The sequence below is a fragment of the Rattus rattus genome, chromosome 6 (assembly GCF_011064425.1).
Source record: "Rattus rattus isolate New Zealand chromosome 6, Rrattus_CSIRO_v1, whole genome shotgun sequence".
In the NCBI taxonomy this organism is placed as follows: Eukaryota; Metazoa; Chordata; class Mammalia; order Rodentia; family Muridae; genus Rattus; species Rattus rattus.
This window is the reverse complement of record NC_046159.1, coordinates 110,105,242-110,133,133: the sequence shown is the minus strand read 5'-3', so window position 1 is coordinate 110,133,133 and position 27,892 is coordinate 110,105,242. Positions and strand designations below refer to the sequence as shown.

At 55.8% G+C, this 27,892-nt stretch overlaps 1 protein-coding gene across 1 annotated transcript; it reads left to right on the top strand.

The window, feature by feature from the left end:
* The first annotated feature begins 240 nt into the window (after positions 1-240).
* Flnc (filamin C) lies at positions 241-27,892 on the top strand. The gene is given in 49 exon segments (XM_032906837.1): positions 241-595; positions 5,189-5,437; positions 6,894-6,991; positions 7,107-7,257; positions 7,348-7,466; positions 7,588-7,665; positions 7,837-7,999; positions 8,147-8,347; positions 9,650-9,787; positions 10,133-10,259; positions 10,404-10,540; positions 10,752-10,945; positions 11,043-11,156; positions 11,781-11,924; positions 12,144-12,222; positions 12,225-12,266; positions 12,406-12,566; positions 12,815-12,905; positions 12,998-13,167; positions 13,368-13,485; positions 13,569-13,831; positions 14,183-14,780; positions 15,321-15,494; positions 15,594-15,756; positions 15,881-16,041; positions 16,667-16,834; positions 16,915-17,038; positions 17,476-17,632; positions 17,713-17,902; positions 18,074-18,097; positions 18,210-18,457; positions 19,096-19,194; positions 19,499-19,598; positions 19,915-20,055; positions 20,326-20,454; positions 20,543-20,716; positions 21,304-21,465; positions 21,543-21,746; positions 22,196-22,348; positions 22,441-22,563; positions 22,698-22,940; positions 23,145-23,414; positions 23,509-23,646; positions 23,838-23,953; positions 25,082-25,214; positions 25,314-25,490; positions 25,655-25,873; positions 26,698-26,907; positions 27,031-27,892. Coding segments are annotated over 49 exon segments (8,178 nt in total). The 3' UTR covers positions 27,219-27,892.

The following is a 27,892-nucleotide window of genomic DNA, read 5'->3' as shown; positions in this document are numbered from 1 at the left end:
CTTAAACCCCCTGCCCTGGCCAGGCCCGCACTTCCCGAGCACCGCTCCGCCCCGAGAGGGAGAGAGAGCCCTAGCCGGACAGCCCAGCAGCTCAGCCCAGGAGGCCCGCGAGCCCGCCACTCAGAGCGCTAGAGAAGTCTCCGAGAGCTCAGTGTCCCGCCGTCCCGCCCCGACAGCGCCCCGACAGCACCCACAGCCCGACCCCCAGGCCGTACGTCCCCGGCCCCGCGCCGCGCCACCATGATGAACAACAGCAACTACTCCGACGCCTCCGGCCTCGGCCTGCTTGACGAGGCGGACGAGATGCCGTCCACCGAGAAGGACCTAGCGGAGGACGCGCCGTGGAAGAAGATCCAGCAAAACACATTCACGCGGTGGTGCAACGAGCATCTCAAGTGTGTGGGCAAGCGGCTGACCGACCTGCAGCGAGACCTCAGCGACGGGCTGCGCCTCATCGCGCTGCTCGAAGTGCTCAGCCAGAAGCGCATGTACCGCAAGTTCCACCCGCGCCCCAACTTCCGCCAGATGAAGCTGGAAAATGTGTCTGTGGCCCTGGAGTTCCTGGAGCGCGAACACATCAAGCTCGTGTCCATCGGTCAGTACGGGCCACAGGGGACGGTCACAGCGGGGGTAGGGACAGGGCATATAGGTGCGGGTACTGAGAGCCAGAGCAGAAGGCGGTTCCCTTGCCAGGAGAGGACCCTGTACTGATTTCTCCTTCACCAGTACAGGCTGGAGCCCAGATAATCCTCTAGGGACAGGTGGCACCCCTGAGAAGTCCCCTTCTGAAGTTTTTCGAACATATTAGCTTCAGCCTCTCTACACACACGCCTACCAACCTGCTCAATGTCCCTTCTTTTTCCTTCCATCGGGCAACCCTTGCTTGCACATGCTTGCGAGGACAGGGCTGGTGGCCAGTGTTAATTCGTTGGGGGCGTATCCTGCCACCCACATGAAAGCAAATGGCTTCCCATCCCCTTCGCCGCTGGGCAAAAGCAAACTTAAGACAGGTCCCAACTATCTCAGGGTTCTCAAGGGCCCTGAGGCCAGGAAGACTAGTGGCCCGAAGCTTCACCGAAGCGGTTGGCAGGCATGTGCTCCCCATCTGGGGATCTGGCCGGACTAGGGCAAACAGAGCCCTGCCTCAGAAACCTAAAAAGGCGCTGAGCAACGTCCTAGGAGCTTTAACCCCTGATTGCCCTGGTAGCTTCAGTCGCCTGGGAGGGGGACTCCTGCCTGTCCATGCCCTGTTCCAACCCTGGCCCGGGATTGGCTACAGCTAAGGGGTCAAGCTGCCCTAGAGGGAGGGGAAGACTGAGGAAGAGAGGAAGTCATTGAGTGTAACCAGATTTGGAAGGTGTGTCAGTTATGAGTGGGGGTGGGGCGACACACTAGCCCTAGGAGTCCAGAAGCCCAGGGTGGGTTTTGAGAGGCAAGAAGCTGCCTCACTCCTCACAGCCCTGCCTGATAGGACCAAGGTTTCCAGTTCGCACCTTGGGTCTACTCTTAGAGCCTTTCTAGGATATACTGGAAGGACCCCCCTGGAAGGATGCACCCCAAGGCCCTGGAAGGGAACTGTGTATGGTGCCAGGTGTTGTCTACCACTACAGGCTGCCCCCAGAGAGTTCACTATTCAACTAGATGTCTGTCCTCTCCCTAGTCTCCCTCAAGGCCATTTCCAAACCTCCGGAATTAGCAGCTGAGATCCGTCTGGGGCCCTTTGCCCGGTTCAGCCTTCTCCCTGGGCCTTACCTCTTCATGCCCCGGTACTACCTCCCCCGCCACCTCCCCCCCACACTCCACCCTCCTGCCCTGGCCTGGAAATAGCCCTGACTCCGTGACACAGCAGATGTCTCTGAGCTTTCCAGAAGGGCAAGCCTGAGGACAAGGGGTGGGGGAGGGGGCCCTAGTGTACGTGGTGGAGCTAAAAATTAGGAGTGTTGGGTGTGTGCACAGCTGAGTGAGGGGCTCAAGATAAGCCAGCCCTGGGGCTGCTTCCCACCTACACTTCCCTTCACACTGGGATCTGAAAGGCAGTACTGACTGCCCCAGGTGGGGTCTCCAGGGAAAAGTCTGCAGTCTCTGTAAGACATTATAGGAAATGGCTCAGCCTCTCTTCCCTGCTGGCTGCGGGGGCGGTGGGCCCCTCTCCAGGCCTCATCCTTCCCCCGTGCACCTCTCCCCTCCCCCCATGATGGTGCCTGGCTCCAGCCCCCTTGGCTCTGCTGCAAAGGGGCCGGCTCAGAGTAGAGGGGGGAAGAAGCCAATGCTGGTTTAGGGGCGGGAGGGAAGCTCTAAGGTTCCCGCTGAGAGGAAGGGGAATTGTACCCGGTTTGGGCCAAGTGACTCTCCCTGTGCTGATGAGATAAGCTGTCAGCAATTCAGCAACTGAGCTGGTGTTGGGGCTGGGGCTGGAGGGAAGGGGTACAAGCCAGCCAGAGATCCCTAAGCGATGGAAACGGAGTGTACCAAGGAGGGATCATCCGACTTACTCTGGCTCCCCATCTGAAGTAGAAGTGGGAAGGGGTCTCCCACCAGATACTGTCTCAGGACTGAATGAACATCTGGGCACCTGAGGGTCAGGTACTCAGAGACTCCCCACTTCTCATTTGAAGGAAAGTTGGGGCCTGGAGGTTGCTGACAGCTGAGAAGTTTACCTGGGAACGGCTGTAGGCCTGGCTTGGGTTGAGGGAGCTCAGTAACCCCTCTTACCCCCCAACACTGGGTGCAACCCTCCTCCCCCCACACACCCTCTCAGCCCCTCCAAACAAAGAGGCCTATGAGGCAGCTCTGTCCCACAGCTGTTCTCTGGTTGCTATTCCTTCTCTTAGAGCCAATAGCTGAGGGAGGGACTGGAGGGGACAGCAGCTGTCCCAGCCCCTCCCTTGGCCAGCCCTGTCTCCTCCCCTCTATTCTAGGCAAGGCGTGGGGGTCACAAGCTAGCTGTATGGTCCCTCCTACCCCTTGGAGTGATCCTCAGGCCAGCAGAGAAGCAGACTCTTGGTGGGATGCTGTGGGCGAAGAAGCCTGGGTTGAGTTGAGCTCCACCACCCTCTCCCCTGCCTGGCCTCCTAAGAGGGTGGAAGGAGAGAAAGGTCATAGCTTCCAGGGTGTAGTTCTGGGCCTACTACCCAACCCCCTTCTGTTCCAAGCTGGGGACCACTTGCTTTTTGGCCCAGGGCCAGTTGCTAGGGAGAAACCTCTCTCTCCAGCAACTATGAATAACAACCCCCCTACCCCCAGCTCCATCCCCTCCCAACACTGCAGCTTCAAGGTCTCCCTCCCTGGGGTCTGGCTCCAGTTTTTGAAGTAGTCTGTGAGCCTGGCCTGGGCTTGGGCAGCCTGTAGGAGAGGCTGAGGGTTCCCCGGGGGTCCAGACTGTGTGAAAGTGCGGTGAGCCCGTGTCTGAGAGAGAGAAAGCACCAACAGCAAGCACTGGGAGGTGGTGTGTCATGGAATCTGCGAGCTGCCAAACCATTGTGCAGCAGGGAAGCCAGGGGAAAGGGGCGGGCTGCAGGGCTGCTGGGGAAGGAAGGATGAATCAGTGCTGGGAGGCCCGGGAGACATGGATTCCTCTGTCCTGGGGGCAGGTGGGGGTGGAGCGGAGGATGACAGAAGCTCCCCAGGCCCTCAGATCTGAGGGAAGGAGAACAGAAAACAATGCGTAATAGGGTGCCTCCAATCTCTCCATCTCTGTCTCTCAGGAAACATCAGTAAACAACACAGAGCCTCGTCACCTTCTAGCCTCCTAAAAGCAGGGCTCGGGGAAGCTGATAGATTTCAGACCTCCATTACACTATACAAATAAGCTGGATTCCAAAACCTATAGTCTACCACTTGTGGTCCAAAGTATCCCTGAGAATTGAGTCCACATGTGTGGTGTTTCCCCTCCCTCCTGGGAGACGTCATTGACCCTCAGCATCAGGCAACGTGACTTCCAAGCTTTATCTGAACAAGTACTGTGTACAACTTCTCTCCTCCCAGACCCTGTGTGTTTCAGAAAGCCTTTTAGCTTTCAGGGCCGAATGTAGGCAAGATTGATCCAGCCCTACCCAATTTTAGCTTAAGCGTTCAAAATAGGCATCTCCTTTTACCAATAGAGACTGTGAAGTTTGAGCCCCACCATAGAAACAGAAAACCCAGGGGAGATGGCTAAGTCGGTAAAGTACTTTCCATGCTAATCTGAGGACCTGAGATCCAATCCCAGACACCCATGTAAAAAGCTGGTGTACCCAAAGGCCCAATACTGGGAGGTGGAGATAGGAAATGCCCAGGGATGCCTGGCCAGCAAGTCTGGCCAAATGGGTAAGTTCAGTGAGAGACTTTGTCTAAAAACAGTAAGTTGGACAGTGATTAAGAAAGATACCTGACATCGATCGATGTCTGGTTCACTCTTGGGCACACACACGCACACATGCGCACACACACACACACACACACACACACACACACACTCAAGATCAAGAGTGGTGGAGGAAGCTAAAAGAAAAGAAAAATTTATCAATTGAGTCTCTCTTATAGAAAACTACAAAATGCAGATCATCTGGGAAGCAGATGATTTTGCCTGGGAAGGACATGGCGTGACAGGCAGGGGAGAGGATTACAGATGGGTGTATATGAGAAGATCTGAGGGGTTAGGGCTATACTTATCAATTTTTATTTCGTGGCGATAGTTTTGTAGGTACGCCCTATTGTCCAAGCTCATCAGATTGCCTCCTCTAATACGCCCAGCCTTGGGTCAATAAAACAGCTAAAACAAAACAAGAAGCCCTGGATGTGGCTTCGTTGGTAGAGCGCTTACCCGGCACACAGGAGGCTCTGAGTTTGACCCCAGTGCTATTCAAACGGGTATAGTGCTCATATCTATAATGTCAGGACTCGGGAAGCAGAGGCCAGAGGATCAGGAATTCAGAGACACAGTTCAGGCTGCACATGACCCTGACTCAAAACAGAACCAGTGTCTGGCCCTCAGAGGTCTGCATTACAGAAGGACACTCGCTTCCAGCGTCCAGCGAGGTCCATGGGAATTAGTGAAAGAATTGGTTAGGCAGAGAAGAAGGTAGGTCCCAGAGAGAGAGGGACCCTCACCACCCTATGGTTCAAACAGCTGCTCCAGGGGCAGTGTGGGCGAGAGAGGGTGCCACCTCGAGGTGCCCTTCTGAGCGGGCTTGTTCCCCTCTCTCTGCAGACAGCAAGGCCATCGTGGATGGGAACCTGAAGCTAATCCTGGGCCTGATCTGGACGCTGATCCTTCACTACTCCATCTCTATGCCCATGTGGGAGGATGAAGACGATGAGGATGCCCGCAAACAGACGCCCAAGCAGCGACTGCTCGGCTGGATCCAGAACAAAGTGCCCCAGCTGCCCATTACCAACTTTAACAGGGACTGGCAGGACGGCAAGGCTCTGGGTGCCCTGGTGGACAACTGTGCCCCTGGTGAGTAGGCCAGTGGACACGCTGCAGAGCCCTCAGCCCTGAGGGAGACTGGGAGAGAATCTGGAGACACTGAGTGAGGCTCTACTTGTCTTGATGCCCGCCCCAGGGCCTAATGGATTGGGATTGCTGGGGGGTTTGATCCTCTTCCAGAAATCGCGGCTAGGACCGAGCTGCTCCTGGTTGCTAGGCTAGATTCAGCAGAAGCAAGAAAAGGTTTCCAGCCAAGCATTTTCCAGGCAGGCCTAAAAGTCCAGAGATGGGTAGTGATGTGTCCGAAAACACACTCCAGAAGTGACCCCAGAGCTGGGGGCTTGTTTTGTCACTTGGACACCATTCTTTTACTCTCACGGAAAGAAAGGAAATAGGTGGGACTTACAGCAAGAAAACCCTAGTAATACAGAAACAACTCTCTGTACAACCCCTGGGGTGGTTTTGAGAAAGGGTTGAGAGCCAGGACGGTGTCATTGTGTTGTCCAGTGACAGGTGGCCCTGGCCTGCCCTTCTGGGCCAGCCTGGTTAGACCTGAACAGATGACAGCCCTTAGAGGACTGAACAGCACAAGCCAGAGCCCCACCTAAGGTCCAACCCCTTCCTGACTGTCATCCACAGTGGGGGCAGTTGGCCAGAGGCACTTCAGCCCCTTGGGGGAATCCTCCCCCGCCCTGGGGTCAACTGGGGAGCAGGGATGAGAGGCGGGGCGTGCAGCCTGGGTAGCATTCCCAGCTGCTGAGCCATTGCCCAAAGCTGGTATGGCTGCCAGCAGTGAGCTCAGCTGTCCCAGCCAGTCATGGACTCCAGCCTGTGAGCCGCCCCTTCCTCACTAGTGTTATCAGTCCCCACCCCCCCTCTCTGTCTTGAACCGAGCTGCCCCTGACCCTACCACCAGCCCTTCCCAGATGACCTGGAATTCTGTCAGCATTCTATCTGCTGGGAGAGGCTAGGCTCTCAATAGCCACAGAGGACTCTACCTCCCTGCTCCGATGCCGCCTTATTTGATGCCTCAGTTTCCCCAACAGGCAGTTAAGAAGGGAGAGTTATCCCTAAGGCCAGTGTGGAGTAGCTTAGAGTGGTGGGACTTCTGGGCACCTGTGAAGATGCATCATGGGGTTATGGGAGACAGGGCCCTCACCCCCTGTCAACCCTAAGGCAGCTGGCATGATGTGTATGTGGGAGTCCTTTCTTGGGGTTCGGTGTTTGGGGTCTCTGCGAGGTCTTGGGTTAAGCAGGATACCGGCTGGTAGGGCTGGTGCCAGGCTGCATCATCGGGGGTGGAGAAAGGCCTCATTGTCAGTGCTAGCAATGACTGCTGTGCCTCAGCACGGTGATTGGATAGCGGGAACCTGCGTGAGGAAGGTCCTAGATCTGCCCAGAAAGGATGTGAAGCCATGGCCGCTCCGATTATTGGCTCTGCGCTAGCTCCATGGTTTACTGTTATGTTCTTCCACCATCTCTCTAGGTCTCTGCCCTGACTGGGAAGCCTGGGACCCCAACCAGCCTGTGCAGAATGCCAGAGAAGCCATGCAGCAAGCCGATGACTGGCTCGGGGTGCCCCAGGTACACTGGCAGGTGGCAGAGTGGGGCGTGGGGGTGTGGGGCAGTAAGTACACCTGGCAAGGAGCAGGTGGGAACCGGGAGAACCGTGTACAGCTATCATTTCTTCCGACGGCAGGTGATTGCCCCTGAAGAGATCGTGGATCCCAACGTGGATGAGCACTCTGTCATGACCTACCTGTCCCAGTTCCCCAAGGCCAAGCTCAAACCCGGTGCCCCTGTCCGCTCTAAGCAGCTGAATCCCAAGAAAGCCATTGCCTACGGGCCCGGTATGTGTGGAGTCCTAAGAGCCTTCCCGAGGGAGGCATCTGGGCAGGTAGAGGACCTTTGAGTGACCTGGGCTCTGCTTCTGTCCACAGGCATTGAGCCCCAGGGCAACACCGTGCTGCAGCCTGCCCACTTCACTGTGCAGACAGTAGATGCTGGTGTGGGCGAGGTGCTGGTCTACATCGAGGACCCCGAGGGGCACACTGAGGAGGTAGAGTGGGGTGCTGGAGAGAAAGGGTTCAATAGGGGATTGGAACCAGGGAGCACTTGGGACAGAGGAGTCCTGGGATTATGGGATCAGTAAGGGTTACCATCTTTTTCCTTCCCAACAGGCCAAAGTGGTTCCCAACAACGACAAGGACCGCACATACGCAGTCTCCTATGTGCCCAAGGTTGCTGGGTTACACAAGGTAACCCTAGGGGCCCTCCTGCCCTATTGACTACTCACGACTGTTACCTTCACCGCTGTCCCTCATGGCCCACCCCCCCTTGCCATGCCCTCTCACTGTGCCTCTCCACTCCCTCAGAACTACTCTCCCCTGGAAGCTAACCTTTGACATCCCCCCTCCCCCTCCCCCCAGGTGACCGTGCTCTTCGCTGGCCAAAACATCGAGCGTAGTCCCTTTGAGGTGAATGTGGGCATGGCTCTCGGGGATGCCAACAAGGTATCAGCCCGTGGCCCTGGTCTGGAACCTGTGGGTAATGTGGCCAACAAACCCACCTACTTTGACATCTATACTGCTGGTAAGTGTTAACCCAGGATGGGTTGAGTGGTGGCCTCTGACAGTGTATGGTTGAGGGTCTGAGACAGATCCTAGGTGGTGGTGGGGTCGTTCCAGGATGAGGGAACCCTGGTCCAGAGTGGGGGAATGACAGCCTTGTCCTTTGCAGGGGCTGGCACTGGTGATGTTGCCGTGGTGATCGTGGACCCACAGGGACGGCGAGATACAGTAGAGGTGGCCCTGGAGGACAAAGGTGACAACACATTCCGATGCACATACAGGCCTGTGATGGAAGGGCCACACACCGTGCATGTGGCCTTTGCCGGTGCACCTATCACCCGGAGTCCCTTCCCCGTCCATGTGGCAGAAGGTAAGGGCGCTCCACCTCACCAAAGCCAGACTTGGAAAGCTTGCCAGCAAACTTCAGGGCTGAGGATTGACTGGAAACGCAGCCCTTAACCCCCAGGGCTGGAGGTGGGGGTGGTAGCTAACTGGGCTTCAGTCAGGCAGAAGCAGCTGGGGTTCTGGAGGGATCTCCTTTATCAGCCCTTCACCCCAAGGAGGCTGGTTTGGGTAAGAGGAGGTTCAGAGACCACAGGGAAAGACCAGAATATGGGCCACCTGGAAGGGTTGGGAGAGGAGTCACAGGGCTACACTGGCGGAGCACACTGGCGTGCTGCCCCTCCCCCCCGTGTGCAAGGCCCTCCATTGGTGAACCTACTCCCAACTGGTTCTCTCCCTGTACTCAGTGCCCCTGCTGCCGCCCACCCCCTCTGTACCCATCGTCCACCAGGCCAAGAGAGTGGCGCCACGTTAGTACCTCGCCAATGGAGGTGGGGCCAGGCATGGCCATAGCTGACTGGCCTCACCTGTGCTTGTGGCATGCCCACACGGTGTGGATTGCTCCCATTCTGTGGCCTTCTGTGACAGGCTGGAGTTCCGTCCGAGCCATTGTATGTGTTCTCTGGCAGGTTCAGTTTTGTTTCTCTGTCCGCCTTGTGGTCTCCGTCACAAACTTTCGATTCTGTCCCACCGTCTACCAACGTTCCGTGCCTGGCCCCAGCTGCTGAGCCACGGGCTGGATTCTGTGGCAGCGTCTGAGTTCTGTGCCACTGGCTGTGTTCTCTGGCCGGCCTGGGTTATATGTCACTGTCAGTTCTGTGGTGCCCCCGTTAGCTCCATGCCATTTCTGTGTTGTACCAGGCTGGTTTCAATGCATTGCCCATGCACAGTGGAAGGCTTGATGCTACATGGAACACCCCCGGTTCCATGGCGGTGCTGGGTGTTTTGTGGCATGCCACAATGTGCGAGGCAGCTAGGGTGGTGCTGAGAAGGCCCAGGGCTGTAGTGGGAAGCCTCAAGTATGGAGAAAGAGTGCTCTGTCTCTTAGCCCACTCAGAGCAGAATCTGCCACGTCTTTGTCTCAAGTGGCTCCAAGGAAAAGTTCTGACCTGGGTCTGCAGACAGATCTCTGCCCAGCACCCAGCACTGCTCCCAGCAGACCCAGTTCTGGGCTGCACACAGAAAGCATGGGGCAGGGTTGCACGAGGCCGTGCCCAGTGCCTGGGAGGGCTCAGGAGATCCATGCGCAGTGAGGTGGTCAGTGATGAGGGGCTTGGCCTTTGTCCAAGGCCATTCAGTGCCCAAACCTTTTGTCTCTTCCTCTCCCCAGCTTGTAATCCCAACGCCTGCAGAGCCTCTGGGCGAGGCCTGCAGCCCAAAGGGGTGCGTGTGAAGGAGGTGGCTGACTTCAAGGTGTTCACCAAGGGTGCTGGCAGTGGGGAACTCAAGGTCACAGTCAAGGGTCCAAGTGAGTGCCAGGGCCCAGGGTTGGGGGATGGGACAGTCATCTTGACAATCTGAGGGCAATGACAGCCATGGCACACAGCCCCATCTGGAGATTCCAGAGACATGGTGATCCATGGACTCTCCTCTCTGCCTCAGTTTCCCAGTCTGAAAACCGGAGCTAGTTGTCTTTGAGTGCTATACAAGGCCATTGTGCTTAGGCACACGTGGTCCTGCTATAAGTTTCAGCTCTGCCCACTGGTAGCACCTTCCTGGATAGGCTTAGGTCCCAAGGACTCCTAGAAGGGACAAAGAACCTGGGACTCCCAGACTTTGACCTGACCCTTTGACCTGACCTTCATTTCCTCAGAGGGCACAGAGGAGCCAGTGAAGGTTCGGGAGGCTGGAGACGGTGTGTTCGAGTGCGAGTACTACCCAGTGATACCTGGGAAGTATGTGGTGACCATCACTTGGGGTGGCTATGCCATCCCCCGCAGGTAAGCATGATGCCTCCACCCCGTCTGCATCCTATTTGCTGCAAGGGAAGGAAGAGGAGCCCGGAGATTTGAAGGAAGAGAAGAGGCTTGCCTCTGGCTGGGTTGCTTCCTGACATGGATGCCTCCTCTTTCCTTTATTCCTAGTCCTTTTGAGGTCCAGGTGAGCCCAGAGGCCGGAGCCCAGAAAGTACGGGCATGGGGTCCTGGTTTGGAGACTGGCCAGGTGGGCAAGTCAGCTGACTTCGTGGTGGAAGCCATTGGCACAGAAGTGGGGACACTGGGTAAGTGGCTGGGTGACATGAGGCATGTGACAAAGGACTGATGCTGAGGAGGAGCTGGGGAAGACAGTGAGACACAGAAGGAAGGCTGTCGGAATAAGCACAGAGTGGGGACATAGGAGAAACTGGGCTGGGAGCAGAGGGAAACATGGAGGGCCTGCCTGAGAGTCCTGGCTCTACCTTACGCTCTCCGACCCTTCCCCCCTCTCCCCAGGCTTCTCTATTGAGGGGCCCTCACAAGCCAAGATCGAGTGTGATGACAGGGGTGATGGTTCCTGTGACGTGCGGTACTGGCCCACGGAGCCCGGGGAGTATGCTGTGCACGTCATCTGTGACGATGAAGACATCCGGGACTCACCTTTCATCGCCCACATTCAGCCAGCCCCACCAGACTGCTTCCCAGACAAGGTGGGGTCCCAGCTCCCGCACTCTAGCTGGACTGGTCTCGGGGGCTCTGTTCCTCCTCCTGTCCCCAACCCAGCCCCGTCTCTTGTCCTGAACATAGGTGAAAGCCTTCGGACCTGGTCTGGAGCCCACTGGCTGCATCGTAGACAGGCCTGCCGAGTTCACCATTGATGCCCGTGCTGCTGGCAAGGGAGATTTGAAGCTCTATGCCCAGGTGGGACACCACTGACTCCACTGTGCCCCACCACCCCACAGAGGGTCCTCCAGAATGGAGGTTGTCGTATTCCAGAAAGACAGGATTGAGTCTCACGTGGTCATAGTCCTGTGGAAAATTCAAACCATATTTTCTTACAGATGACAATCTTAAAAGCATTTTCAAAAAATCATTCTGAATCAATAACTTGAAGTTGAAAGATGATGTCACCATATATGACATCGGCTTCGAGTCAGTTTAACAAATTAGTGTCCGCTGACCCCTTAAGGTCTTGAAGCTCCAAGGAGACAGTTGTTCTTTAAAAAGCTTGTTAATCAATTTTAGGAACATTGACTTAGCCTCTCCCTGACTACTAACACATAAGCTAAACATAATCTGGGAAGCAAGCCACATAGGTGACTTCACGCCAAGTCTTTTGGCTCCGGAGTCAGGTACTGGCCACCAGAGCACGTGGCGCTAGGCTCATGGTCTGACATCAGTGGCTGGACCTTGAGTGCCTGGGTAGATACTGGTTGGGAATACAGAAGTGCAGGGTCTGCCCGATCCAGCAGAGGGCGCACTGAGAGACCTGTGACCTTCTCTGCTGAACATTGACCGTGAACTTTGCTTGACTGGTTCCCACAGGATGCAGATGGCTGCCCCATCGACATCAAGGTGATCCCCAATGGTGATGGCACCTTCCGCTGCTCCTACGTGCCTACCAAGCCCATTAAGCATACCATCATTATCTCTTGGGGAGGTGTCAACGTGCCCAAGAGCCCCTTCAGGGTATGTCTTCCAATGACTTATCAGGAGTCCCAAGGAATGTGGGCCCTACCTGTGCAACAGATTTTTGGCTGTCCTGGATGCTCTGTGTATTTCCCTTCCTCAAGGCCCCCACAAAGAGGCTAAGACTGGTCCAGCTGAGGCTGGGGTGGGGAGTTGCTGGGAAGGGTTAGCCTTGAGCAGTGCCTACTCCCTGAGCATAAAACCCCTGCCCACACACAGGTGAATGTAGGAGAAGGCAGCCACCCTGAACGGGTAAAAGTATATGGCCCTGGAGTGGAGAAGACAGGCCTGAAAGCCAACGACCCACCTATTTCACAGTGGACTGCAGTGAAGCTGGGCAAGGTGAGCCACTCCCTCGGGAGCATGTTCTGGGCGGGAAGGGCTTGGTCCACTGGGACCAGTTGCCTGGGCACAGTTCTAGGAGCCTCTAAGGGGAGAAGCTCTTGGCCTCACGCACAGTCGGGGCCCTTCCCCCCCTCAGGTGATGTGAGCATTGGCATCAAATGTGCCCCTGGCGTGGTGGGGCCCGCGGAAGCTGACATCGACTTTGACATCATCAAGAATGACAATGACACCTTCACAGTCAAGTACACACCCCCAGGGGCCGGCCACTACACGATCATGGTGCTGTTTGCCAACCAGGTACGGTAGCCCTCCGCTATAGTTGGTAGCCGTGGGCTTGCATGCTAAAGGCCTGGGAAGGCAGTTGGAAATGAGTTGCTTCTGGGGCAGAACACAATTACACAGAGGCTGTGGAGTGAGTCCTTCGTGGGTGCCTCGGCCGACACAATGGTGCTTTACCCTCACTGAGAACCTGGGTGGATGACATGACGAGCATCTAATTCAACAATGTCCCCTGAGAAACCTGACTAAGCCTTTTCCACATCCAGGAGATCCCTGCCAGTCCCTTCCACATCAAGGTGGATCCGTCCCACGATGCTAGCAAGGTCAAGGCTGAGGGCCCTGGGCTGAGCCGCACAGGTAGCTGTCTGGACAAGGATGGAGCTGGTATGAGTTGGGGTTGGGGCTGATTGGTCCCCAGGCCCTCACTGGCATCTCTTGGGGGCGTCCAGGTGTGGAAGTCGGAAAGCCAACTCACTTCACTGTGCTGACCAAGGGAGCTGGCAAGGCCAAACTGGACGTGCACTTCGCTGGGGCAGCCAAGGGCGAGGCTGTGCGAGACTTTGAAATCATCGACAACCATGACTATTCATATACTGTCAAGTACACTGCTGTCCAGCAGGTATGTCTCATCCCCTCCCCCTTACCCTCTGCTGCCGACGGCACCTGAATGTAACCTCCTCGGCCTCATCAGACCCATCTGGGCTCTTGGCCACTTCCTATGTCCTGTCCACTCTTGCTCTAGGTCAATGAATGGCAGCGTCTAAGGAGTTGTCCCTGGATTTTATGTAAGCCATTCTGACTTTCTCCTTTACCCAATAGGGCAACATGGCAGTAACGGTGACCTACGGTGGAGACCCTGTCCCCAAAAGTCCCTTCGTGGTGAATGTGGCACCCCCACTGGACCTCAGCAAAGTCAAAGTCCAAGGCCTGAACAGCAGTAAGTGAAGAGCCACTCTGGGGCTCGGGGGCGCTTGGCGAGCCGCTGGAATCTACTCACAATATCCCTTGCCCTCCACTCAGAGGTAGCCGTGGGCGAGGAACAGGCGTTCTTGGTGAACACCAGAGGGGCTGGTGGTCAGGGCCAACTAGATGTGCGGATGACCTCACCCTCTCGACGGCCTATCCCCTGCAAGCTGGAACCTGGGGGTGGAGCAGAAGCCCAGGCTGTCCGCTACATGCCCCCTGAAGAAGGACCTTACAAGGTGGACATCACCTATGATGGTCACCCAGTGCCTGGCAGCCCCTTTGCTGTGGAAGGCGTCCTGCCCCCTGACCCCTCCAAGGTAAATATATGGAAGCCGGTGGGATCCAGGAGTTGGGGGCTGGTAGTAGAAAAGATGGATGTATTCTAGTCAGAGGCCAGAAGGACACATGTGCCTGGAGCAGGCACATCCAGGACCAGGACCATCCTCTCTGTAGGGCTGCCGTAGAGACAGCTTAGTTGCTCAGAGTGGCCTTGTAATCTGACCTGAGCTTGAATCTCAGTTACTTCGTCTCTGTCCCCGTGTCCTCTCCTGGAGCTGTAAAGACAATGCAGTAGCTGCTACAGCTCAAGGTGCTTAGCTGGTGGCAGCCAAGGCTGGGAGCTTATGAGAAACCAAGGCGAGGACTAACAAACTCGTTCATCTTCCTAGGTCTGCGCGTATGGCCCTGGTCTCAAGGGTGGGCTGGTGGGCACCCCGGCACCATTCTCCATTGACACCAAGGGGGCCGGCACAGGAGGCCTGGGGCTGACTGTCGAGGGCCCCTGCGAAGCCAAGATCGAGTGCCAAGACAATGGTGATGGATCTTGTGCAGTCAGCTACCTGCCCACAGAGCCAGGCGAGTACACCATCAATATCCTGTTCGCTGAAGCCCACATCCCTGGCTCACCCTTCAAGGCCACCATCCAGCCTGTGTTCGACCCAAGCAAGGTGAGGGCCAGTGGGCCGGGCCTGGAGCGTGGCAAGGCCGGAGAGGCAGCCACCTTCACCGTGGACTGCTCGGAAGCGGGCGAGGCCGAGCTGACCATCGAGATCCTGTCAGACGCTGGTGTCAAAGCGGAGGTGCTGATCCACAACAACGCGGATGGCACCTACCACATCACCTACAGCCCTGCCTTCCCAGGCACCTACACCATCACCATCAAGTATGGCGGCCACCCCATACCCAAGTTCCCCACCCGTGTCCACGTGCAGCCTGCAGTTGATACCAGTGGCATCAAGGTCTCTGGGCCTGGTGTGGAACCACATGGTAAGAGAGGAGCAGCACAGTGTCAAGTAATGGGGCTAGGCCTGGAAGGAGGGAGGAGAGCTGGGGGATGGGCAGCTGGAGGTTTCAGGCGCTCAACACACCAGAAAGGGACCGAGGGGGTCCAAAAGGGGGCGTGAAGGTCAGTCTCTGCTCTTGTGAGGAACAGCATCTGCCCCTGGGCACTTTTCTGGGGAGACCTTTGAACTCGTCAATTTAAGACATCTCGGACCTACTAAAGCTGACCGTGTACAAGGGAAACAGTGGCTAAGCTGTCTTAGGGGCTGTCGGGGATCAGAGGTAGTTACATGAATGTGCTGCTCGCGAGAGAGCCGGACTCAACTAGGACTAAGCTGGGCAGAGGCATGGAAGACACAGTCCTGCTCCGGATGGCCCCAGATAGTGAGGAGGGCGGAGGAGGAGGGAAGGCCTGAGACCCGCAAGGGTGCAGAGAGGTGGCTCGGCTCTGCTTGAAGGGAGAGCTGTGGAGTGAGGGATGAAGAGGGGGCTGCATGGAGACCAAGCATGGTCCTCTGGATCTAGGTGTCCTGCGGGAGGTGACCACCGAATTTACTGTGGATGCAAGATCTCTGACAGCGACAGGTGGCAACCACGTGACAGCTCGTGTGCTCAACCCCTCCGGTGCTAAGACAGATACCTATGTGACAGACAACGGGGATGGCACCTACCGGGTGCAGTACACGGCCTACGAAGAGGGTAGGGAATTCGTGGGAGAGGGGATGGCTCACAGAATTCCCCGGGTGGGCAGGGATGGGGGTTCTGCTCTCCTTGACTGACTCAGTGACTGGTTTCCAGGTGTGCATTTGGTGGAGGTACTGTATGATGAAGTAGCCGTGCCCAAGAGCCCCTTCCGAGTGGGTGTGACCGAGGGCTGTGACCCCACCCGAGTCCGGGCCTTCGGACCAGGCCTAGAGGGTGGCTTGGTCAACAAGTCCAACCGCTTCACTGTGGAAACTAGGTATCCTTTTCTCTGCCTAGCTTTGACCTTGACTCAGCCTGCCCTCTTTTCTCCTCCCTGTCCCCCAATCCCTTCCATACCTCTCATTGGCTCTGGAACAGCTGACAGAAGTGTTCTTTTATAGGGGTGCTGGCACAGGAGGCCTTGGCCTAGCCATCGAGGGCCCCTCAGAAGCTAAGATGTCCTGCAAGGACAACAAAGATGGCAGTTGCACTGTGGAGTACGTCCCCTTCACTCCAGGGGACTATGATGTCAACATCACCTTTGGGGGACAACCCATCCCAGGTGGGCAAAAAGTGGGGGATGGGCTCTGGGAAGAGGGTGATGGGATGCTGAGGTCATGAGGAAAGGGATGTGGAGATTTGCAGGGGGTAAGAGGCAGGGCAGGAGGTGCCGTGGATGTGAGAACATTCCAGTTCATTCTCAGAGGCCCTTGCACCAGACTTTGCTCATACAGATCCACTGGCAGGATTTGCTGTCCAAAGCCCAACTGCTAGGGTATGTCATGTCTTCTGTTACTGTAGGAAGAGGTCTGCTAAAACAAGACACTGCTTCCTCTTATTTAATTCTGTGTCCTCTTCATATTTCAGCTACAATGTCAAAAGACATAAGTGGTTGGTTTTTTTTTTTTAAATTCCATTGTTAACATTTTAAAGATTTAGGAGGGCTTTCTTCCCAGGCTGAGTCTAAGAAGGTGAGGTTTGCCCTGCCTCGTTCTGCAGTCAAATTCGCTTACTCTCTTTTTTTATTTCTCAGCAAGTTCCAAACTGCTTCTCATGTTGCTCTGTCTCAGTGGGCCTCTCAGCAGCAGGGAGGTTGCCTGCTCCACAGATCCTCAGTGCGGGAAGACAAACTGTGCCAAGGAGTGGGGAGAGGCTGACCTCCACCATCTCTGTTCTCACTCTCCCAGGAAGCCCATTCCGAGTTCCTGTGAAGGATGTTGTGGACCCTGGGAAGGTGAAGTGTTCAGGACCAGGGCTAGGGACTGGTGTCAGGGCTCGGGTACCTCAGACCTTCACAGTGGACTGCAGTCAAGCTGGCCGGGCCCCTCTACAGGTGGCAGTGCTGGGACCCACAGGTATGGAATGTCTGGAGTGAAAGAGGGGAGGGAGGTGAGGTTCCAGGAGGCCCTGTTGACACTCCTCTGCCTCTGCCCAGGTGTGGCTGAGCCTGTGGAGGTGCGTGACAATGGTGACGGTACCCACACTGTCCACTACACGCCTGCCACTGACGGACCCTATACAGTAGCTGTCAAGTATGCTGACCAGGAGGTGCCACGCAGGTGAGGGCCAGCCTTGAGCAATCCATGCTGAGCTAGAGCTTCTCCTAGGGCCTAATCTTCAAGGCCAGGACTTGGGCAGAGCCCCCCCCCCCTTATTTGTTTAAACCTCCTTCAGGGACTATCCCATCCTACCCCACTCCAAGGTTCCCTACCCAGAAGGTAATATCACCCCACTAGCTTCAGCACCAGATAAGCATCAAAGAAAAGAGCCACAGAAAGTGTGTAGACTCTTTAAACAATTAACAGCATCTTCCTTTGGAGAAAACACTATTTATGTTCCATGGGTCCTTCAGTGATCCTTCTCCAAGACTCAAGATGTCCTGGGAAGCAGCCCTTCAGGGCTGCCCTGCAGAGTCGCTCCTTCTGCCCATGTGGGAAGGCTCACATATCTCAAGCTCCAACTCCCTGACAACTGTCCGCTCCTTCTGTTTCTCAAGCCCTTTCAAGATCAAAGTGCTTCCGGCCCACGATGCCAGCAAAGTGCGGGCCAGTGGCCCTGGCCTCAATGCCTCCGGCATCCCCGCCAGTCTGCCCGTGGAGTTCACCATTGATGCTCGTGATGCTGGGGAGGGGCTTCTCACAGTCCAGATCCTGGTGAGTCTAGGCACAGTCCCCTGCCCAGCATATATGTCCTCTGTGGACATAGGTAGGCCTGACCTCTCCTTCTCCTCTAGGATCCCGAGGGTAAACCCAAGAAGGCCAACATCCGAGACAATGGGGATGGCACATACACCGTGTCCTACCTGCCAGACATGAGTGGTCGGTACACCATCACCATCAAGTATGGCGGCGATGAGATCCCTTACTCACCCTTCCGTATCCACGCCCTGCCTACAGGGGATGCCAGCAAGTGCCTTGTTACAGGTGAGTACCAACTCTGAGTCCCTTCTCGTCAGCCCCTTAGAGTGCATTCAGTCTCCCAGCCCAGTCCTGGGGCCATGTTGGCAAATAGTCTATACTCTTTGCCCAGCCCAGCCCCCACCACCTCTAGCTCATCTTGAACCTTAATGACCTAACTTTCTTCTCTATTTCCAGTATCCATTGGAGGCCATGGACTGGGTGAGTAACCTTTTTCTCTCTTTACTAAGGGCTGGAGGCTGTGGGAGCAGCTGGGAAAAGGGGAGCTGGACATGGCCTCCACAGTCCCTGATCTGGCTTTTTCATGTGGTAGGTGCCTGCCTGGGTCCCAGAATCCAGATTGGAGAGGAGACTGTGATTACAGTGGATGCCAAGGCAGCAGGCAAGGGGAAGGTGACCTGCACAGTATCCACACCTGACGGGGCAGAGCTCGATGTGGATGTAGTTGAGAACCACGATGGTACCTTTGATATCTACTATACAGCACCTGAGCCGGGCAAATATGTCATCACCATCCGCTTTGGGGGTGAACACATTCCCAACAGCCCCTTCCATGTGCTGGTAAGCTCATGGCCATAGTGCATGTTATGCAGAATATGCCTCTTAGTAGCTGCAAGGGATCCTAGGAGCTGTCCTCAAGGAATCAGAGAATATATCTCTTAGTAGCTGCAAGGGATCCTAGGAGCTGTCCTCAAGGAATCAGAGAATATACCTCTTAGTAGCTGCAAGGGATCCTAGGAGCTGTCCTCAAGGAATCAGAGAATATGCCTCTTAGTAGCTGCAAGGGATCCTAGGAGCTGTCCTCAAGGACTCAAAATATGCCTCTCAGTAGCTGCAAGGGATCCTAGGAGCTGTCCTCAAGGAGTCAGAGAACTTGTCCCCATGTCTGATAAACAGATCCTGGAGCCAGAGTACTCTAGAATGAGCCTTTGTATTTCCTGTAGCCTTCCAATGTGCAGGGAGGTGGTGCAGCTCCGCCTTTGACCGGAGAGGTATCATCCCTCTCTGAAGGAGCTCACTGTGTTCTTTTGTGACCTTTGGGCCACTGTCCTTAGCTCTTGTTTCTACAGGGGTGGCCCTGCAGGACAAGGATAGAACACCTGAGATACCCACCCAGGACTTGAGTCCTAGGCCATTCTGAGAGTTGGTTCTGAGATCTAGGTCCCCCCACATTGTACGCCCTGTGCCTTACTCCCCAGGCATGTGACCCGCTGCCTCATGTGGAGGAGCCTGCGGAAGTGCTGCAGCTGCACCAGCCATATGCCCCACTTCGGCCTGGCACCTGCCCCACACACTGGGTACTAGAGCTTCCCACGACAGGCCTCGTCATCCTTCTCCCTACTTTCTTCATTCTTCCTTCTGTTCTGCAGGCTTGGGCCATGGTTGGGTCTCTTGGGGAATGCAGGCATTAGGATGGGCAGAGGGAGCCCAAATCTGAATATGGCACCCCTTCTCCTGCAGCTGACGCATCTCTTCTGCCACTGGTGTCTCACTATTAACCTTGTTCTTTCTTCGTTCTCTCTGACTTCAGTCATGAGGCAGGCCACACTCCCCGGCCTTCTCCACCGACTACAGCCTTCTCTTTCCTCTCACCTGCTACAGGCCACAGAGGAGCCCGTGGTTCCTGTGGAGCCTTTGGAGTCCATGCTGAGGCCTTTCAACTTGGTCATCCCATTCACTGTGCAGAAAGGGGAGCTGACAGGTAATGGGTGCAGCCACACGTGAGACTCTGTTGAGAACTGAGAACGCTTCCTGGCCTTTCAGCTAAGATCATTGCAGGAATGAGACCTAGGGCCCAGAGAGGGGAAACAAATTAGGTTGCATCTCACAAGTTGGGCAGAATGAGAACTCAAGTTCAAGCCTTCTGTCTCCTAGTCCTTCTATTCCTGAATGGGCTGCTTCCCAGTGTCTGGCCTCTGGGAAAAGCAGAGCCACTTGAGAACAGGCCCTGGGACATCAGGGACATGTGTTGGGAGAAACTAGTGTCCTACCTACATGTAAGTATGTCTGCCTTTCAGGGGAGGTCCGGATGCCCTCTGGTAAAACAGCACGTCCCAACATCACTGACAACAAGGACGGTACCATCACAGTGAGATACGCACCTACAGAGAAAGGCCTGCACCAGATGGGAATCAAGTACGATGGCAACCATATCCCTGGTGAGTTGGGAGCAGGGTGAGACCACGGTAAGAGGAGCCGACACCATGTTGGTCCTGCCAGCCTCCTTTAAATACATATGTAAGCACTGCCATGTACAGGCACCAAAGAAGGTTCTGGGAAATGTGTTTCTTGATGGTAATGGGCTTCTAAGTCCATGTGGCAGAGACACGGGGCTCAAAAATCCAAAGCTGTTGAAGATGCTGGGGGCCAACATGGCTGCAGGAAGCCCCTGTCCCTATGCTAATCCAGCTCCACCTGTCACTACCCAGGGAGCCCTCTGCAGTTCTATGTGGATGCCATCAACAGCGGGCACGTCAGTGCCTATGGGCCAGGTCTGAGCCATGGCATGGTCAACAAGCCTGCCACCTTCACAATTGTCACCAAAGACGCTGGGGAAGGTGAGGAGAGCTGCCAAAAGAGGTGAGGGGACTTGCCAGGTTTGTAGGCACAGGGATAGACTCTGACCTCAGCCACTTTCGCTTACAGGGGGGCTGTCACTGGCTGTGGAGGGCCCATCCAAGGCGGAGATCACCTGCAAGGACAACAAAGATGGCACCTGTACCGTGTCCTACCTACCCACAGCACCTGGAGACTACAGCATCATTGTGCGCTTTGACGACAAGCATATCCCAGGGAGCCCCTTCACAGCCAAGATCACAGGTGAGACGGACATTCAGGCACGGGCACCCTGCCCCACACACACTCAAGTCAGCTCACCCAGGACATTTGGACAGAGGCTGCTGAGGGGAGGAGAACATCTGAAGTAAATGTAAGGATGCTGTTCTCCACAACAGGCAAGGAACATCCCACCAGTCCATGCTTTGAAAAACGTGATCATCTATGTCAGCTCAAGGCCAGCCTAGTCTACACAGAGAGCTCTAGGTCAGCCAAGCCTACATAGAAAGACCATGTCTCCAAATACCAAAAACAACAAACAAACAAAAAAGAAAAAATATTTTATTATTTCAGTTTTCAAGTTACTCTTGAAATATTGACACTGTTTTGAGAAAACCCAGAGACAAATTAGCACTGTGATCAGAGCCATAGAGAGAGCATCTGGTCCATGTGACCCAGGACTAAATACATAAAGGTTCAAGGACAGACTTAGCCTTCCCAGGACTGAGACAGGCACAGTGCACAGGGATGCTGGGTCCCTCTGAGGCTGTTAGTAGTTAAGGTGAATGCAGACCGGGGATGCTAGAGTCTGTCTGGAGCCGACATCCTGATCTGTCCCAACTGTCTCCCAGGTGACGACTCAATGAGAACGTCCCAGCTTAATGTGGGCACCTCCACTGATGTGTCACTGAAGATCACAGAGGGTGACCTCAGCCAGCTGACAGCCAGTATCCGTGCTCCTTCAGGCAATGAGGAGCCGTGCCTGCTGAAGCGCTTGCCCAACAGGCACATTGGTGAGCGCAGTGACTCCTGGGTGTACCTGGGTCAGGGAGGCCTCGGGGATGTTCTGCTTACTGTCCCCTCTCCACAGGGATCTCCTTTACCCCCAAGGAGGTCGGTGAGCATGTGGTGAGCGTACGCAAGAGTGGCAAGCACGTCACCAACAGCCCCTTTAAGATTTTGGTGGGGCCTTCGGAGATCGGCGATGCCAGCAAAGTTCGAGTCTGGGGCAAGGGCCTTTCCGAGGGACAGACCTTCCAAGTGGCAGAGTTCATTGTGGACACTCGCAATGCAGGTACTTCTTGACCCAGAACCCCCATGTCGTTAGCACTCCACAGGTTCTTGTCCCTTTCCTGCCCATGACCTCCCCCTCTGGCCACCCCCTCCTACCCTGAGCTTCTTGGATCTGTTGGGATTCAGTCTAGAGCCCACTGGGGGGAAGCGAATGTCCCCCGTCAGTCAGCTCTGTCACAGCTGAGAGAAAGCTCAGCTGTCCTGAGCTTGTTAGTCTCCACTCACTGGAATCCAAGAGGTCCAAGGTATGGAATTTTCCCGAAGGCCTCTTTAGTAGGCCTTGATGACAAACACTGGATCACCTCTCCACATCTCATGGTGCCATTTTCCTTAGCGGTCCCTACACTCATTTGACGTCTGTCCTAGGCAGAGCCTTCTGCACGGGACAGGAGAGCGGTGTGGGTGCAGGTATCATGGGCTCAGGGGAGACATCTTTCTCACATCCCTTAGGCTACGGAGGCCTGGGGCTGAGCATCGAAGGTCCTAGCAAGGTGGACATTAACTGTGAGGATATGGAAGACGGTACCTGCAAAGTCACCTACTGTCCAACTGAACCCGGCACCTACATCATCAACATTAAGTTTGCTGACAAACACGTGCCTGGTGAGGCTCTGGGCAGGGACTCAGTGGGGGACAAATCCGGTGACCAGGCAGGTGACCTGTGAACCTGAGTCTTTTTTCTCTCTCACTCACAGGAAGTCCCTTCACCGTGAAGGTGACTGGTGAGGGACGCATGAAGGAGAGCATCACCCGGCGCAGACAGGCGCCTTCCATCGCCACCATTGGGAGCACCTGTGACCTCAACCTCAAGATCCCAGGTAGATGCTGCAAAGGCGAGAGGAGCCAGGGCGGAGCAGGGGCGGCCATGGGATGCCCTTGCCGCCTTGAGCCTACCCTGGGGCCTCTGTCCTGCTGCCTCCCTCCTCACCTCCCACCACCCGGCTTTCTATAGGAAACTGGTTTCAGATGGTGTCCGCCCAGGAGCGCCTGACTCGCACCTTCACGCGTAGCAGTCACACGTACACCCGCACGGAGCGGACAGAGATCAGCAAGACTCGGGGTGGGGAGACCAAGCGTGAAGTCCGGGTGGAGGAGTCCACCCAGGTCGGTGGAGACCCTTTCCCTGCTGTTTTCGGCGATTTTCTCGGCCGGGAACGCCTGGGCTCCTTTGGAAGCATCACCCGACAGCAGGAAGGTGAGCAGAGAGCACTGGGAACCGGGGCCCTCATAGGGAGGCTGGGGCCTCCTGTTCTGTGAGACAGAATGGCCTCATCCCTGGCCACCTTGGCCTAGATGGCCAGGACAGGTCTGAGCAGAGAATGGGGTTCACCGAGGAGGGAGGGGACCACAGAGAACAGATACAGCCTCTTGTTGGCCTGACATCACTCCAACCCCTCAGGTGAGGCCAGCTCTCAGGACATGACAGCCCAGGTGACCAGTCCATCTGGCAAGACAGAAGCCGCAGAGATCGTTGAGGGAGAAGACAGCGCATACAGTGTGCGCTTTGTGCCCCAGGAGATGGGCCCCCACACAGTCGCTGTCAAGTACCGGGGCCAACATGTGCCTGGAAGCCCTTTTCAGTTCACCGTGGGTCCGCTAGGTGAAGGTGGTGCCCACAAGGTGCGGGCTGGAGGCACAGGGCTGGAGCGAGGTGTAGCTGGTGTGCCAGGTAAGGGGCTGAAGCCAGGGGGAGCTGGGGGCCAGGGCAGCCAATGAGAGGGGCAACAGCACTAAGACGCCACCCCTACCCTATTGCCGTCCAGCTGAGTTTAGCATCTGGACCCGAGAAGCTGGAGCTGGGGGCCTGTCCATTGCTGTGGAAGGTCCCAGCAAAGCAGAGATCGCATTCGAAGACCGCAAAGATGGTTCTTGTGGTGTCTCCTATGTTGTCCAGGAGCCAGGTAAATGCTCACACTCGAGTGGGGAGAGGGTTTCTACTTGCTGACCAATGGGCTTTGGGACTCCCCCCACCAGTTACTACTCCCTTTGCACCCCAAGTTCCTTCACCCACTCAGAGCTGAGCCCTGAGGCTGGGCTGGGGGTTCCTTCCGCCCTTATCATGGAAAGGGTGCTGACTAGCTTCCTTCCCCAGGCGACTATGAGGTCTCCATCAAGTTCAATGATGAGCACATCCCAGACAGCCCCTTTGTGGTGCCTGTGGCCTCCCTCTCAGATGATGCTCGCCGCCTCACCGTCACCAGCCTCCAGGTCTGTGCCACGGTTGGGAACTTGGGCCTGGGAGATAGGCAGGGGTCTAGGAGGGCAGGCCCACATGGCCAGTGACAGCTTGGTGGATGAGTTGGCTGCAGTCCCTTCTCCCACTACACGCAGTGTGGGTCAGGGCCCTTTCGGGGAGCATGTCCACATCCCAGTGAATCCCAGTGAATAAGCGCATAAAATCAACACCAAATAAACGTCATCGAGTTTGCAGAGGACTCCAGAGCAAGCACATGTAGACTGGGCTATACCCTCCTACCGCTGCACCGGGCTGTACTTCTTCCTGGTGTGACATCTAGAAAGGTCCCCTCTCCTTCTGCCATGTGGGGATGTACACCATGCAGGCTTTCAGCAGGCCACGCTGGCAACTGGAAACACTGTCAAAGAGCATGAGGAGAGGACAGAGAATGCTACCCCCACATTCATTGTTTTAGATTTATTTATTATATATGAGTACACTGTCACTCTCTTCAGACACACCAGAAAAGGGCATCGGATCCCATTACAGATGGTTGTTAACCATCGTGTGGTTGCTGGGAATTGAACTCAGGACCTCTGGAAGAGCAATCAGTGCCCTTAACCACTGAGCCATCTCTCCAGCCCCTCGCCCCATTCTTTTAGCTGACCCTCAGTGCAGTCCTATCAGCCAACAGCGAGCCCTCCACTCTAGCCCAGGCTTCCATCCTCATATCCCCGAGCCCTTCTGCTGCTCTCTCCAGTGCTCCCCCTTGGTCACTCCCTTCTTGGGGCAATCTACACTCAGCCTGCCACATCCAAGCTCGTCTGGGCCTGCAGCCCACACAGCGCTGTTAAGCTCTACTAGGCCTGCACTCCTCGATGTCTGGCTTCTGCTTCCTCAGCTGAGGCAGGGGTACACCACTGCTCACCCACTGTGGTACCCAGCATGGCTAGGAGGGTGCCTACAGGCGGATGCAGAGAATGGCAGAGCAGCCGTTGCCATCTCGGCTCTTCCCTGCAATCTGGGCTGGCAGGCAGCGACCGGGCTGGAGAGGTGGGAGCATTGGACTGGCTGTACAGTAAGAGCAGCATTGAGCTGCAGAGAGGACTGGTCTAGCCTCAGCTTCCCAGGACTCTGACTGTGCTCTGTGGTCTTTGCAGGAGACAGGGCTTAAGGTGAACCAGCCAGCATCTTTCGCGGTGCAGCTTAATGGAGCACGTGGCGTGATCGATGCCCGGGTACACACACCCTCAGGAGCTGTGGAGGAGTGCTATGTCTCTGAACTGGACAGTGGTGAGCTGGCCCTGTCCCTGCCATCTCCTGTCAGACCTGGATCTCTGGCAAAGGGGTGAAGAAACATGGAGGCTCACTCACCAACCTTCTGCTTCACAGATAAGCATACCATCCGCTTCATCCCCCATGAGAACGGTGTCCACTCAATTGATGTCAAGTTCAACGGTGCCCACATCCCTGGAAGCCCCTTCAAGATCCGCGTTGGGGAGCAGAGCCAAGCTGGGGACCCAGGCTTGGTGTCAGCTTATGGGCCTGGGCTTGAAGGAGGCACTACGGGTAAGCATCTGAACTGAGGGGAGCAGGGTTGGATTTGGGGGGATCAGGCACGCCTTGGTAGGTTGGGAGCTTGTTGGTACTAACCTGGTGTTTCCCAAGGAACCCAGGGCCCTACCCTGGGCCGCGTTCTTCCTTATCTTCAGCTCGCTCCCTCTGTCCTCCAGGTGTATCGTCAGAGTTCATTGTTAACACCCAGAATGCAGGCTCGGGGGCCTTGTCTGTCACCATCGATGGGCCTTCCAAGGTGCAGCTGGACTGTCGGGAGTGTCCTGAGGGCCATGTAGTCACTTACACGCCCATGGCTCCTGGCAACTACCTCATTGCCATCAAGTATGGCGGCCCTCAGCACATTGTGGGCAGTCCCTTCAAAGCAAAGGTCACAGGTGAGTGCCCTGGCTGGAGAAGGTCCACATAGCCCAGCCCAGCATGGCTGGCTCCGGTGGCCATTCCCATTTGATTGTAGTCTGCTTTCAGTTATGGTCTAGTTACTACTACAGGCAGAGGTGGGCGTGACCGGCTGCCATGATGGGTGTGGGCGTGGCCGGCTGCCATGATGGATGTGGGCGTGGCTGATTGCCATGATGGACATGGGCGTGGTTGGCTGCCATGATGGATGTGGGCGTGGCTAGGCCGTGGCCCATTCTGTAAAGATTCTATGAATCTTTAAAAATACATTGCCAAGTGCTTGCCTTTTATCCCAGCACTGGAGAAGCAAAGGCAGGTGGATCTGTGAGTTTGAGACCAGCCTGCCCTACAGAGTGAGTTCCAGGACAGCCTGGACTACACAGAGAAACCCTGTCTTGAAAACCAAAAAAGAAAAGAAAATCTTTTTTTTTTCAGTGCTGGGGTTTGAACCCAGAGCCTTATTCATGCTAGGGAGGTGCTCTACCACTGAGCTATATCCCCATTTTCTTCCGTTTTAAAGTCATACTCTCACCCTGTCAGTTAACTTGACTTCCAAGAGGAAGCCTGGAAGGGTGAGAGGCAGAACCAGAAGTGGCTATGACCCAGGCGTAAGCAGGGATTGGAGCTGGTCAGATGCTGCCTGTAGGGGACAGGTAGTGTTCTTCAAAAACTGCAGCTGAGGACAGCAGGGAGCCTAGCGCACACAGTGTTGCCCAGTGCCCATCTCAGAGGACTGTCAGTGTCCTAGAAAAGAGCAGGAAGTCCTCTGACTAGGCCCATGGCCACCTACTCTACCCTTCAGGTCCCCGGTTGTCTGGAGGCCACAGCCTTCACGAAACATCCACAGTTCTGGTGGAGACTGTGACAAAGTCCTCCTCGAGCCGCGGCGCCAGCTACAGTTCCATCCCCAAGTTCTCCTCAGATGCCAGCAAGGTGGTGACAAGGGGCCCCGGCCTGTCCCAGGCCTTTGTGGGTCAGAAGAACTCCTTCACCGTGGACTGCAGCAAAGCAGGCATGTTCCATCCGAGAGGCTCGTCTGGGGGAGGAGGGGAAGAAGCAGGAAGGTGTCCAGGGCCGGGGGTGTGGGCTGCTTGTGGCCCTGGTGTGAGGCACTCCTCTCTGCCTCCCTCTCCAGGTACCAACATGATGATGGTGGGTGTGCACGGGCCCAAGACCCCCTGCGAAGAGGTATATGTGAAGCACATGGGGAACCGGGTCTACAACGTCACCTACACTGTCAAGGAGAAAGGAGACTACATCCTCATTGTCAAGTGGGGTGATGAAAGTGTCCCTGGAAGCCCCTTCAAGGTCAATGTGCCCTGAATCTCAGAAGCGCCTCCCTCAGCCCAGGCCCCCACTTCCTGCCAAAGTCATACCCACACAGATGTGCCACATCCCTATCCACACTCACAGAATCAGACACTAAAACACCTGCCTTAGGTGTGACGGGGTGATACAATCCCCCGCACCCCACTGTGCCACTTGGTGGGTGGGGGGCCGGGCCTTTATCTGTTTTGTTTCAGTGTCCCTCAAAGGTGTCGAAGGGAAGACTTGGTGAAGCTGGGGGCCGAGACTGTGATATAAGGGGTTAAACGGGTTGGGGGGAAGCCCTGGGGATCATAGTGGGGCTGATGCCAGTGGGCAAGCACTGAGTTGGGGTATCTGTGTGTGAAAGAAGTCATCCTCACAAACCACCATGCCTGAGGACTCTGTCAGGCCGTCTGGTGGCCACAGCCCTAGAGTAAGGGGCTTGGAAAAGAAAGAACAATCAGAAGAAAGCAGTTCCAGAACAAACAGCACACCGCATTCGGACTGGCCCTGAGTGACATGCTCTGCCTAAGCCAGGCCTCCTGGGAAACTGATTTCTCTTACTATTTTTTTTTTATGGTTACACAGCTCTGCCCCATTGGGGGTCTTTTTTACACATTGTGGGGCCCAGCTCTCTGGGAAACTTTTGCACATGTGGAAAACACCAAATAAAGCATAGCTGTTGCGAA